Here is a 12,404-nt window from a genome sequence, read left to right as displayed (position 1 = left end):
TCTTACGAATTTGAATGTTGAAGTAATTTTTTTTTATTGATAAATTTCAAATTTTAGATATGAATATTAGACCCTTTAATTTTTTTTTTATTTAGGCACAAATGTCAAAATACATATTATTAATAGTAAGTTTCAAAGTGCTAAGCAAATGGAAGCTTTTTTTTATTTAATATTTAAAAATTGAAATGGCAGAAACGTAAATTATGCTGAAAAGCGCGGGTATTCTGAACCACCTGCCATCTATAAATATTGAAATGCGTGCCTTTACTCCTCCTCTACAGCGGCTCGCGGCCTAGGCGAAAAAGGTGCTCTCTCTCTCTCTTCCCCAAATCTAGGGTTCGTTCAGTTGATCTATCAGATCCAGCGCGAGTTCTCGTCTTTTTGACTGTAATTCTAGCTTTTTATGTGCGGCGTTAATTCACTTGATTGCCGTTTTCTTTTTTTCCCCTACCACATCTTAATGTTGTGCTGCAAGTGTTCCAGAGGAAAATGTCGAAGATGCTCAAGAAAGGAAGCTGCTTTCTGGCATTTTCTCTTCACTGTTGTTTTTTGTGTCGAGAATCTTAATTAGATTTTAGACTAATTTGACACCGGAGCTCTTTCTACAAAGTGGTTTGTTGGAGGATGAAATCAGTCATTTGATGAATGGAAGTTCAATTTTTCATTTCTATTTGATTAATGAAATGCTCATGTTTCTTTAAATCTGGTTTTTTGATTTACTGTTCAATCGGAGATGATGCACGAAAAAGTTAGGTAATGACTTTGTTGAGTTGATATCTATTTACAGAAAAGCGAAACACGATCTTGTAATTGTTCGTGTTAAGTAGTTTAGAGCCTGTTTGGTTGTTAAAAACAGATTTTATTTTCTATTTCGATTTTCTTAAAAAAGAATTATAAAAATACCAGTTTGTTTTCCAAATTGTAATTTTTGAAAATTGGAAATAGAAAATAACAATTATTTTCACAGCTAAACAGGCTATTAGTGTGTGTGCTACTGTGCTCAAGGTTTCTCGAGGTGATTAATTCATGCTGGCTTGATTTGAAGTAATGCTGATCTCTTATTAGTAAAGTGAGGGGATTAAAGGAATACTGGATGATCTTTAAGTCATGTTGACTTTGAGGTGCTTAATATTGTTTTTCACTTTTTCCTCTCAAGCGTGTCAACAACATATTACACATGCCGTAAGTATTTTTTTAAGCCTATCTGGTTGGCTTTAGCCTTTAGGATTTGTCCCCCCTCCCCAGAGAAAAGGGGGGGGGGGGGTTTCTTTGTGCATGTTTATGTTCCGCTCATGTAGCCATAAAACTTTATTCCATTTAATTTTTAGTTTTAACATTTCTTCAAATATCCATGTTGTGATGTACCCATGACTAACTGCTGTTGTGATGTACCCATGACTAACTACTTATTTGATGATCAAATATCTTAGAGTGCTTTTTCTTATACATGCTCTTGGAATGATAACCAAACTTGTTGAAATGGTGAAATCCTTGTATTAAATCTGAATATCTAATGCTATGTAATAGGTAAAAGCATAGATGTCCCAATAAACCATGTTAGCATTTTGATGATACCCCCCTCTCCCCCCAAAATTTTTCGCATGCTTTTTGCTGCATCCATTGAAATGACTTTTTTTATCCCTGTTTACTTTCCAGAAAAAACGTTGTACTGTTTTCATAATACGTTTTGTTGTATTTGTCATTTCATTAGGTTTTCCAAGATGGAAAACATTCATAGCTTTTGGCAATTGGGCGATGAACTTCGGGGGCAAACCAAAGTTTCCGAGGATCACAAGTGGTTAATGGCTGCATCTAAACTGGCTGAGCAGACAAGGTCAAAGGGCGAACGGATGAATAATCTTGTTCTTTCAAAGGGACAGGCTGAAACAAGGCCAAGGGACAAAACTGGATTTCAAGAAGATAACAAATTTGAAAGCCTCAACTTCAATTTTTTGAGCTTGGACTCTAAAATGAATGAGAATGTAAGCAAAAGTTCTTTCAGGAATGGAATGTACAATGTGAATGCAGTTTACCAAAAAAGCAATGGAAACGGTTTGGGAAATTTGGTTAGTAGCAAGTATAGTGGCAATAATCACAGCAACAAAGAGCCCAACAACAACAGCAATAACAACAACAATGAAAACTCCAGTACAAACAATGCAATTGACAAAAGGTTCAAGACTTTGCCTGCTGCAGAGACACTCCCAAGGAATGAGGTGCTGGGAGGCTACATCTTTGTGTGCAACAATGACACAATGCAGGAAGATCTGAAACGACAACTATTTGGTAATTTTTTCTGCTCCGTGAGCTTGTCCCAAATAATACTTGAGGTGCTTGAGTGAGCATTTTCCGCATGTGTAATTCATTGTGGGTATATGACAACATAGGATCAGTTTAATATTCGATATTATTTTTCAACCTAAAATTGATTAGGGACTGGGTCCCTTTTCTTGAATGTGGAGTAATAGAGTTTATGATGGTTGTACTGCTTGGCAACATTACTATTGGTAGCATGTGTGTGTTTGTGCTGTGTCATTTTCTTTTTTATCTATTGTTTTCAGTGTTAGGCAAAATTTTTTTTATATAATGTGTTATTTTAATATTATAACTATCTGGCAGGCCTGCCACCGAGGTATAGAGATTCTGTTCGGGCAATAACACCAGGATTACCTCTCTTTCTCTACAACTATACAACGCACCAATTGCATGGCATTTTTGAGGTTTGTTCAAAACCTTGTTTATTTGCTCAATTAATTGGTTTCCTTCACATTTCTTGAAGTACTATTATAAGTATTTCTAAATCTTCTTGCTGTATCTTTTTTTGAGTTATAGGTTTAATTAAGATCTTCTGATAATTGGATTGAGAGAATATATCTTTAAACAGGGTTTCTCTGAGATTATGTTTTACCTTATTATTTTTTATTGCAAATGAGACTAATTGCATGTTTGGTACATAGGAAAGGAATAGAATCAGAGGGTGTGAAATCAAATTTATGACTTGATTTGGTCACTCTCCATTTAAATTTTTATTCCCTTCCTTTCCTACCCCATTCCATTCTGCAAAGCAAACACTTCATAAGAGGAGAGTTGTTTTCTTGAAAGTTATCCACAGATAGCCTATATTCAGAAATATTTGTTAAATTAGGAAATATGTTTTTCTTTATATGCAACTGCTATCAATTAGCAGTATTCATATTTTCTGGTTTATTTTTTTGCTTAGTTTAATAAATGTGGTGCTTAATTTCCAAATGTGTTGCTTCATTTGAGATGGGAATAAAACTGCTAGCATTTGTTGGCATTTTATTATCTAGTTACTCTAATATTTGTTTAATTTTCACAATCAATTTTTATTTTTTTTTTCAAATTGTTTTGTGCAGGCAGCCAGTTTTGGGGGTTCTAACATTGACCCAACTGCTTGGGAAGATAAAAAATGTAAAGGTGAATCAAGGTTTCCTGCACAGGTAAAATGGATTTGAACATTTGCAGTACCATTTTTGTTTTTGTTTTTGTTTTTTCTTTTTCTGGTCCTTCTGGAAAATCCCAGTTTATGAACTTATCTTTCTTTTCCATTTTTATTCATGAATAGGTAAGGATTTGCGTGAGGAAACTCTGCAAGGCATTGGAAGAAGATGCTTTTAGGCCGGTGTTGCACCACTATGATGGTCCAAAGTTTCGTCTTGAACTGTCAGTCCCAGAGGTATGATGCAAATTTTTCTTCGTCCTAAGGCTACAAATGAGCCAAGCTGTTTGCTAGGTACTTGGGTGACTGGATTGATAATGGCTTATTTAAGCTCATTCACTAAGATAATTAAGTCAAAAGCTTGAGGTTATGTTTGGAACTTGAAAACTAATGAGTCAAGCTTGAACTGGTTCTTACTTGGATCGCCGAACTTGCAAGCTAGCTTATTTAATTAGCCCACAAATGAGTTCATTATAAGCTTGACATTAGATTTTCTTTTCAAGCAGGCTATCAGTTAACTCACTGTAATTCAAATTTTGGTTCTTATATAGGCTCAAACTTGACTCATCTATTGGCTCATTAAGAGGTTCTCTTATAAACTTCTTTTAGAGCGTATATAGTTTAAAGTATTCTATTTCTTCATTTCTAATCACATCTTTTTCTTTATCTTTTAAAATTCTTCACAACATAAGAAGTAAAACACAAATAAAAAGTACTGCATCTAAGGTTTATTTGTTAGTTTACATTAATGATCAATTTTAGGTTTAATTTTAAAGCTTAATAAACGAATGAAATTTGAATAAAATTATTCTTTTTTGTTTAGGCTTGTTTAATAAATGAACAAAACATGAGCAAGACTAAGCTCAACTCTTTAATTAACGAGCTCAGTCTGGAAATGTTAAAAACTTGGTTTGATTCAGTTGCAGCCTTACTTTTCTCATGTATAAATATGTTTTGCTCCTGTGCTATTCTTTTCTTCTCCATCTCCCCTTAGTCTTAAGGTTGCCATTTGGACCCTTTGAAAACATGTTGACATGAAAATAATATGAAGGAATTCCCTTTTTCCATGTGTGGTTATTAAGGCTCCATTTAGAACTTGGAAAATGTGAGGCAGAGGAAAGGAAAATATGGAGGAATCCATTTTTTCATGTTTGGTTATCAAGAAAAGTAAGAAAGAAAACAAAAAATATATCAAATCAATAAATAAAATTTTAATTTTAGGCATCATTAACATTTAATTTTTCTTAAATTTTAATTACATCAAAACAAATTCGCATTTTTAATATTATTTGGTATAAAGAGAAAATTGAGAATGAATATCCTAATTAAGGGTCTGTTTGGATCAAGAATTTTATGTGGAAAAAGGAAAGGAAAATAAGTAGGAAACACATTTTTCCTTATATTTTTCTTCTCTATTAAATATTATCAAAAATGAAAGTTTGTTTTTATTATGACTAAAATTAGAAAAAACTAAATATTAGTGGTGTGTAAAATCAAATTTTTGTTTATAGATTTAGTATATTCTTTATTTTCTTTCTCATTTTCCTTGATAACCAAACATAAAAACAAGGATTCCATCATATTTTCCTTTGTATAATTTTTTTTGATGGTGCCTAAGGAAAATGAAAAAGAAAATAGTAAAGTGACTAACTAAAGTATTAGATAATTTTCAATCATATTTGTGCAAATTTTCATTCTTAAATCATGTGTTTTGATATAATATCTTTCAAATTTGCCTTTTCACCCCTTTCACAAAACTCTTTAAGCCTAAACGTCAATTTATTATTCTCCCCACATATCAATTATATATTTTTATTTTTGGCTTATTTCCGAAACCAATGGTTGTGAATTCAATTTGGTGGTTGTGCAGACCCTGGACTTGCTAGACCTGTGTGAGCAGGCAGGCGTATGAAGCCCGGTCACTGGAAGCATCAGCTAGCTGTTTCTAGCCAAAGAAGTAGATGCTAGCAATGGAAAGCAGATGTGGTAGTCCTGTGGTGCGTTATCAGCTGTGCGAACGGTCTCTGCCCCGAGGATGCAAGTCCTGGTTGGGCGAGAAAAGTTTGAAATGTGTGTGAGCCAAGCTGAATAAATGTGTTGTTATCTTTGTGAAGATATATATATTTGTAATGTGTATGTTATTTAGCATTATAATCTTTCTATAGCCGAGGCCTGCGAATCTCAATGGAGAAAGAGAACAACAAAATTATAATGTTAAAAAGCCCTCAAAGCTCAAGGCTTTGATGTGTTTCTGTCTGTGCAAATACTCTGTGTTAACTTGGTGTATGTGTGTGTGTTGATTGGGATTGAAGCTGATCTCCAGCAGACCTTGCCTCCTGTTTCATGCAAATTATGAACTAGTAGACTGAGTGAATAATTAGTTTGATAAATTACTTTCATTCTCAGGTCCTGGCATTGGCACTGGCAGCATTTTGATTGGTTTTTCACAGCTGCTTTTTGATTGGTCGGGCTTTGTGTGCGGTTGATATGGTTAATTTGGTTAAAGAAATAAGTTCGATCGAATCAGACCAAATAGAATTGCAATATTAACCTAATTGTAGCTTACTGAATTGTAAGTCCCTTAACTGATATTAACTGAATTTTTAGCCTTTACTTTTAAAGAAGATATAAATTGGTGGATGGAAATTTTCCCATACTTTTCAATCAGTTAGATTAATATACATAAACTAATAATATGTATAATCAGTTAAACTGGCTGATCGAATATAAAAATAAGGTGTCCTGACTTGATAACTGAAAAGTGTTATTTTATTAAACCAATACCAAATTGATCGGTGATTAATTAAATTAGTTTTTAATTGTATTGTCTTTCGTTCAAAAAATTATATAGGGAACTGTCCTTGTGCTTAAGGTTGCAAATGAGTTGAGGCATGTCGAGTTGTGGCAAACTTGAGTTTGGTTCTTTTATTTATAAGCGAGCTCAAGCTCAAGCTTAAACTTGGCTCGAGTGAAGTTCATTTTAAATTAATAAACGAAACAAGCCATTGACTAGTTAAATTAATTGATAATTAATTAATATAATTTGAGAAACATGTATTTTTAAGTAAAAAATTTAAAATCAAATATTTAATGTAATTAATGTTAAGTATGTTTACTAGTCTAATATCAAGCTAGTTCACAACCTCAATATTGAGTTAGTCCACGAGTTACTAAAAAATTAGTAAACATGTTCATAAATGAATCAACTCGCAAGCTGTTAAACAAGTAGACTTGCAAGCTCAACAAAGTTGACTATAAGCTAACTTATGCTTGCTGGTTTAGTTGATGAACTCGAAATTTGAGCTTGAGTTTGATCTGTTTTTAACTTAATAAACGAGTTTGAACGAGCCATTATCGAGTCGAGCATTGAGTATCGTGACTCAACTCATTTGTAGCCCTATTGTGTCTGATTTCTAAATTATAAACATGTTGAGAATAGGTTTTCCTTTTATACGTAAGATATTAATGAATGTAAAATTAATTTGTCACATGTTTAAAATTTAAAATACAAGCATACGTAACATCGAGAGATAAATTTCTATATATTTCTAAGCAAAATGCCGACTAAAAAAGCCAGTAAGTGTGGTAGTGATAGATACCATTGTATTGGACAAGCATTTCATTCCATTGAGGTGAATTCAATATTAGGGCAGTTTTGAAATAAGCATAGGAGCAAGTTGTGGTTTTGGACTATACTTATTTTGATACATGTTGAGTTTATTTTTTGACTAAAATATAAAATAATAGCTAAGAAGAGGTGGGTCTTGGAACAAGAATAATCTAGGATAATTGTTCATATTGTTGATGTGGTAATTAAAATTTTATTTTTTTTAAAAAATAACTAGTGAGATTAGTTTAGATCTTTGGTTTAGATAAAATTTAATATAAAATTATATTAATTTAATTCACATATTTAAATTTAAGACTTGAAATTTATATTTTAAACACAACCTTGAATTAACGATAAGCTTGTTTCATTATGATCAATTAATCATGTATTCGAATCTAGAAAATAGCTTCTTCCTAAAAGCAAGAGTAAGATACTAAGATTGCATAACTCTTCTTACTCTTTGAGAAGCCTTATGGGCTCCCCCCTCCCCCCCTTTTTTTTTCCTTCTCTTGAGAGAATATTGTTGTTTTTATTGGGTCTCTTTTAGCCCTAAGTGAGTATAAGCTTTATAGAATAAATGAAGGGTGTCTGGCCATTGCCAACAAATGCATAGTAAAATAAAATAACAATCCTAGCTTACCCTTAATCGAAAGATTTTCTGATTGATAAAGTTAAAAGTGACATTTTTTTTAGGAGGGGTGGTTTAATTTAGTGTCTAGTCTTGCATCAAACAATATACCAGAGGATAAGGTAGCATTTATATATATTGTCCTTCCAAATGACTAGCTACTAATGACTATCATATTCACTCCAATTCAATTTTAATCAATTTAATTTAGTCATGCAAGACCCAATTTGCATAACGATAACACGCTTGAGGCCTAATTGTTGCAAAGGTTAAATGTTGAAAAAATTGATGCATGATATTATAATCTTGCATCACTGGTTTATGAGATAGATTTTGATCATATAAGGATATATTAACCCTCAATCTTGTAAGGCGTCATTTCTGAGGAGAATTAAGTATTACATTAGTCTTAACCTTGTGATGTCTTTGTAATAAAATTGTGTTGCCAAATGGTTCAAAACAAACAATAGAGAATTGAGATTGGGTCGAGACTATTACCCCAACACATTGGAAGGGCAAAATCGATGCAGTGGATTATCTTCATTCTTGTGAATTTGGATGCTAGGAGGTGCCATAAAGTTAAAAATAAATTAATGACAAAAAAATGTTACAACAATATAGTGAAATGACTAAAATGCAAGTACTTGAAAACAAAAGTCATATTATTTCCCAAGCATAAGGATTTTCTGGTTTCAACTTTCAAGCCCAGGTAAAAGAGGAGCAACATGAGGGTTGCATTAGGTAATTGACAACCAAAATAAAACATGATAGATCTCTATAATATGAATAGAAGAATCGAAGATGTTTTACATTGTTAAAGTAGAATGAATAAAATAAGGAAGTGTTTTGAACATGTTGTAAGATCATAGGGTGCTCTTAAATTAAAATAAAAATTTTATATGACGACTTTAAAACCAGTTATGCTATATGAATAAGAATCTTGACAATTAAGAAAATTTTTAGTCACTCGTGAGATCTTCTCCTCTCTTATTATTTTTTTCTTATTACTATTGTTATTAAAATTTTCCAATAGTTGGCTACTAGTGGAGATTTTGTGTTTTTGATTTGTAAGCTTAGTGTATGTTTTTCATTTGCAGGTTTTGGAATATACAAAATTTATCAACAAAAAAAAAAAAGGTACTATTGCATCATTCTTTAATTGTAGTATACTTGGATTCACACTAGTACCACTTGAGTGTAGCGAAAAGTGGGCGAGGGTGGGTTAGGTCTTCGCCCCGAAGCGACATGCTGTGTCGGCACCCGGGTACAGTGTAAAAAATGTCAGCTTTCTTGCATCATTTTGGATGTGGGAAGGTAAAGAAGGTAGTTCAAGAAATTAAGATTATATTAGCAACTTGGAATATAGGGTCACTTAGAAGAAATATTAATATAATTTGCCTTCAAGAAACTAAATGGGTGAGGGAGAAAGCTATAGAAATTGATAAATTAAGATTTAAATTTTGGTACATTGGAAAAGAAAAACATAAGAATGAAGTAGGAATTATTGTAGACAAAAACTTAAAAGATAGCGTTGTTGGTGTAAATAGAGTAGGAGATAGAATTATAAAAATCAATATGGTGTTCGGCCAAGAGGTAATAAATATCATTAGTGCTTATGCTCCTCAAGTAAGCTTAGCATAAAATCTTAAAAGATAATTTTGGGAAGATAGGAATAGTATTATACAAGGCATGTCAGGGACTGAGAAAATATTCGTAGGAGGAGATCTGAATGGACATGCTGGAAGAGATAATAAATGTTATGAGATGATACATAAAGGATATGGATATAGAGACAAAAATGAGTTTGTGGAGATGATCTTAGACTTCACTATGTCATATGATTTAATTATAATGAATACTTGCTTTAAGAAGAGAGAAGAACACTTCATAACCTTTAAAAGTGAAATAAAATAGAAGTCAAATAGATTTTATTTTATTTATTTTTAACTAGGAGGGTAAAGAATTTATCATATAAAGATTGTAAAGTTATTCCAGGTGAAAAGACCTAACCACACAACATAGAGTCTTAGTGTTAGATATATGTATTAAAAAATGGAAAAAAAAATAAAATAAAATAAACCAGTGTAAGAGAAATAGGTGGTAGAACCTAAAGGGAGAAAATATAATAAAATTTAAAATAAATTTATTAAAATGGGGATTCGACTATAGAGGATGGAGTAGATACAAATACTCCTTGGAATAGATTAGCTAGCTATATTAACAAGATAGCAAAAGAGATTTTAAGTGAATCAAGAGAAAGATTCTCGAATAACAAAGAAAGTTGGTGGTGGGATAAAGATGTCCAAAAAGCCGTAATGACAAAAATAATTTGGTATAAAATGTATCAAAAATGTAGAAGCATGAATTACTTTGAAAAATATAAAGAGACAAGAAAAGATGCAAAAAAACTATTAGTGAAGCTAAATAGAGATCATTTAATAGTTCGTATGATAGATTAAATACAAAATAAGGGGACATAAATATATTTAAACTTGTTAAATCTAGAGAAAAGAAAAGGAAGGACTTGAGAAATGTAAAATGCGTAAAAAGTGAGGATAATATTGTCTTGGTTAAGGACGAAGACAAAAAAGATAGATGACGAAGTTACTTTAATAAGTTGTTTAATGAAACCAAATAGAAGATTTAAACTTAGAATTGACAAATGAGGAAAAGACTAAAAATATGACATTTATTTGCAAAATTAGAGTTAAGAAGTTAAGTTTGCACTAAAAATGATGAAAAATGGAAAAGTTATAGGACCGGATAACATCCCAATTGAAGTTTGGAAATGCTTAGGTGATAACGAAATTATATGACTAACTAATTTATTTAACACAATTATAAAAATTAAGAATATACTAGATGAATGAAGGAAAAAAACTTTAATACCTATATACAAAAATAGAGGAGATATTCAAAATTGTAATAACTATCGTGGAATTAAACTTGTGAGTTATACGATGAAACTATGGGAAATGATAGTTAAACAAAATTAAGGTTAGAAATGAAGGTCTTAGAATATCAATTTGGTTTTATGCTTGGGAAATCTACCATGGAAGCTATATATATTTTAAGAAGATTAATGGAAAAGTTTAGAAAAAAGAAGAGGGACTTGCTTATGGTATTTATTGACTTGGAGAAAGCATATGATAGGGTACCTAGGGAAATTTTATGATAAGTTTTATTAAGGATATGTACAATCGAGTAATAACTAGTATAAAGACTATGGATGGAGAAATTAGAGAATTTCTGATTAGCATAGGTGTACATCAAAGATATGCTTTGAGCCCTTATCTTTTTGCTTTAGTGATGAACCAACTGATTAAGAGCATTTAAAATGAGGTTCCATTGTGTATGTTGTTAACAAATGATATGGTATTGATTGATGAAATTAGGGGCTAAATAGAGGCTAAGTCAGAATTATGGGAAGAAGTTTTGGAATCTAAAGGCTATAGGATAAGTAGATGTAGAGACTCGAACCCGTAAATAAGGAAAATAAATAAGAAAAGGGTAAAAATGGGATTTCAGTAGGGTTTGTTGACGAAACCAGTATATTCGTCGACGAAATCCCTTCAGTTCTTCATCGCCGAAATTTAGAGTGTCGTTGATGAAGAAATACCGAGTGAACCAAGAAAAAATCCGGATGGGGTTCGTTGACGAAGGAAGAGTTTCATCCACGAACAGTTCAAGTGGTTCGTTGACGAAGGCGCCGCTTCGTCGACAAATTTGACTCGGTCAAAGGCTTTATAAACATCATTTTTGGTTGCTTAAGGGGTAAGAAAACCCAAAAACTAACTCTCTCTCTCTCTCTCTAGAACCAGTGAGTTCTCTCTCTTTCTCTCTCTACGATTTTTCACCGTTCGTCGTCCGTTTCGACAATCAGAGGTTTGTGCATGGATCAGAAGGAGAATCTCTTCAGTTATAGCTGATCATATCATCGTTTTGAGGATTTTCGGGTTTTTCCCTAAAATCAAGGTAAGGATTTGAATTCATTTTCGTTTCGATAGATCTGTAGTAGATTGAATAATACTAAAGTATTGCTCTTCGGTTTTTTGGTTTTGAGGATCCCGTGTTGTAGTTTTGGATCAACAAGCTCATGATTTAGTTTTCGGGATAAAGGTAAGGGGATTTGTTTACATCAGTATTTTTTTGAAAAAGAAACCACAAGATATGTAGCTTATATTTATATGTACTTATTGACTGCTTATTTGCAAAGTTTTATTAGGTACAAATGCCGATTCTTACGGTTGTCACGATTTTATGATTTTGGTAAAAATGAGGTTTTTGGCACATGATCTCCAAATTTCTTAAACTACTTTATTTGTACTAAAACTAAAGTAGGAGATGCTTGAAACTCTTAATAGCAACAAAAATGATATTTTACGAACCAGTTTATATGAAATGTATAATTGACCAAATAAGTGTGACGTATGATATGAATTGAATCTATACTGATTTGAGATTTATGTATATGAACTGTGGGGACTAAGGTTCCAAGTGATTATCAGAAAATGTAGAAAATAGGTGTCGGTTAATTACCGTGCCAAGTATGAGAAAAGGGTAAAATCGAGTGGTTACGAGCCGATTTTTACCACAGTATGAATGAAAGTGTGCATGAATGAGATTGTGAAAATACTGGAATAGCATAGGTTATTATGTTTTAATGTAAATTGTATATAAGATATTGGGATCACAACTCGTCTCAA

At 32.1% G+C, this 12,404-nt stretch overlaps 1 protein-coding gene across 1 annotated transcript; it reads left to right on the top strand.

Moving 5' to 3' along the window:
• Positions 1-265: 265 nt before the first annotated feature.
• Positions 266-5,724, top strand: LOC131167981 (B2 protein). The gene is made up of 6 exons (XM_058127095.1): positions 266-305; positions 1,712-2,286; positions 2,620-2,720; positions 3,378-3,461; positions 3,587-3,697; positions 5,331-5,724. The coding sequence occupies exons 2-6, from the start codon at positions 1,722-1,724 to the stop codon at positions 5,370-5,372; spliced, it is 903 nt and encodes a 300-aa protein (XP_057983078.1). The 5' UTR covers positions 266-305; positions 1,712-1,721; the 3' UTR covers positions 5,373-5,724.
• The last annotated feature ends 6,680 nt before the right edge of the window (positions 5,725-12,404 follow it).

This window comes from Malania oleifera, chromosome 11 (genome assembly GCF_029873635.1).
Source record: "Malania oleifera isolate guangnan ecotype guangnan chromosome 11, ASM2987363v1, whole genome shotgun sequence".
Lineage (NCBI taxonomy): Eukaryota > Viridiplantae > Streptophyta > Magnoliopsida > Santalales > Ximeniaceae > Malania > Malania oleifera.
Note: the sequence above shows the minus strand (reverse complement) of the source record. Positions and strands in the feature narration are given on the sequence as shown.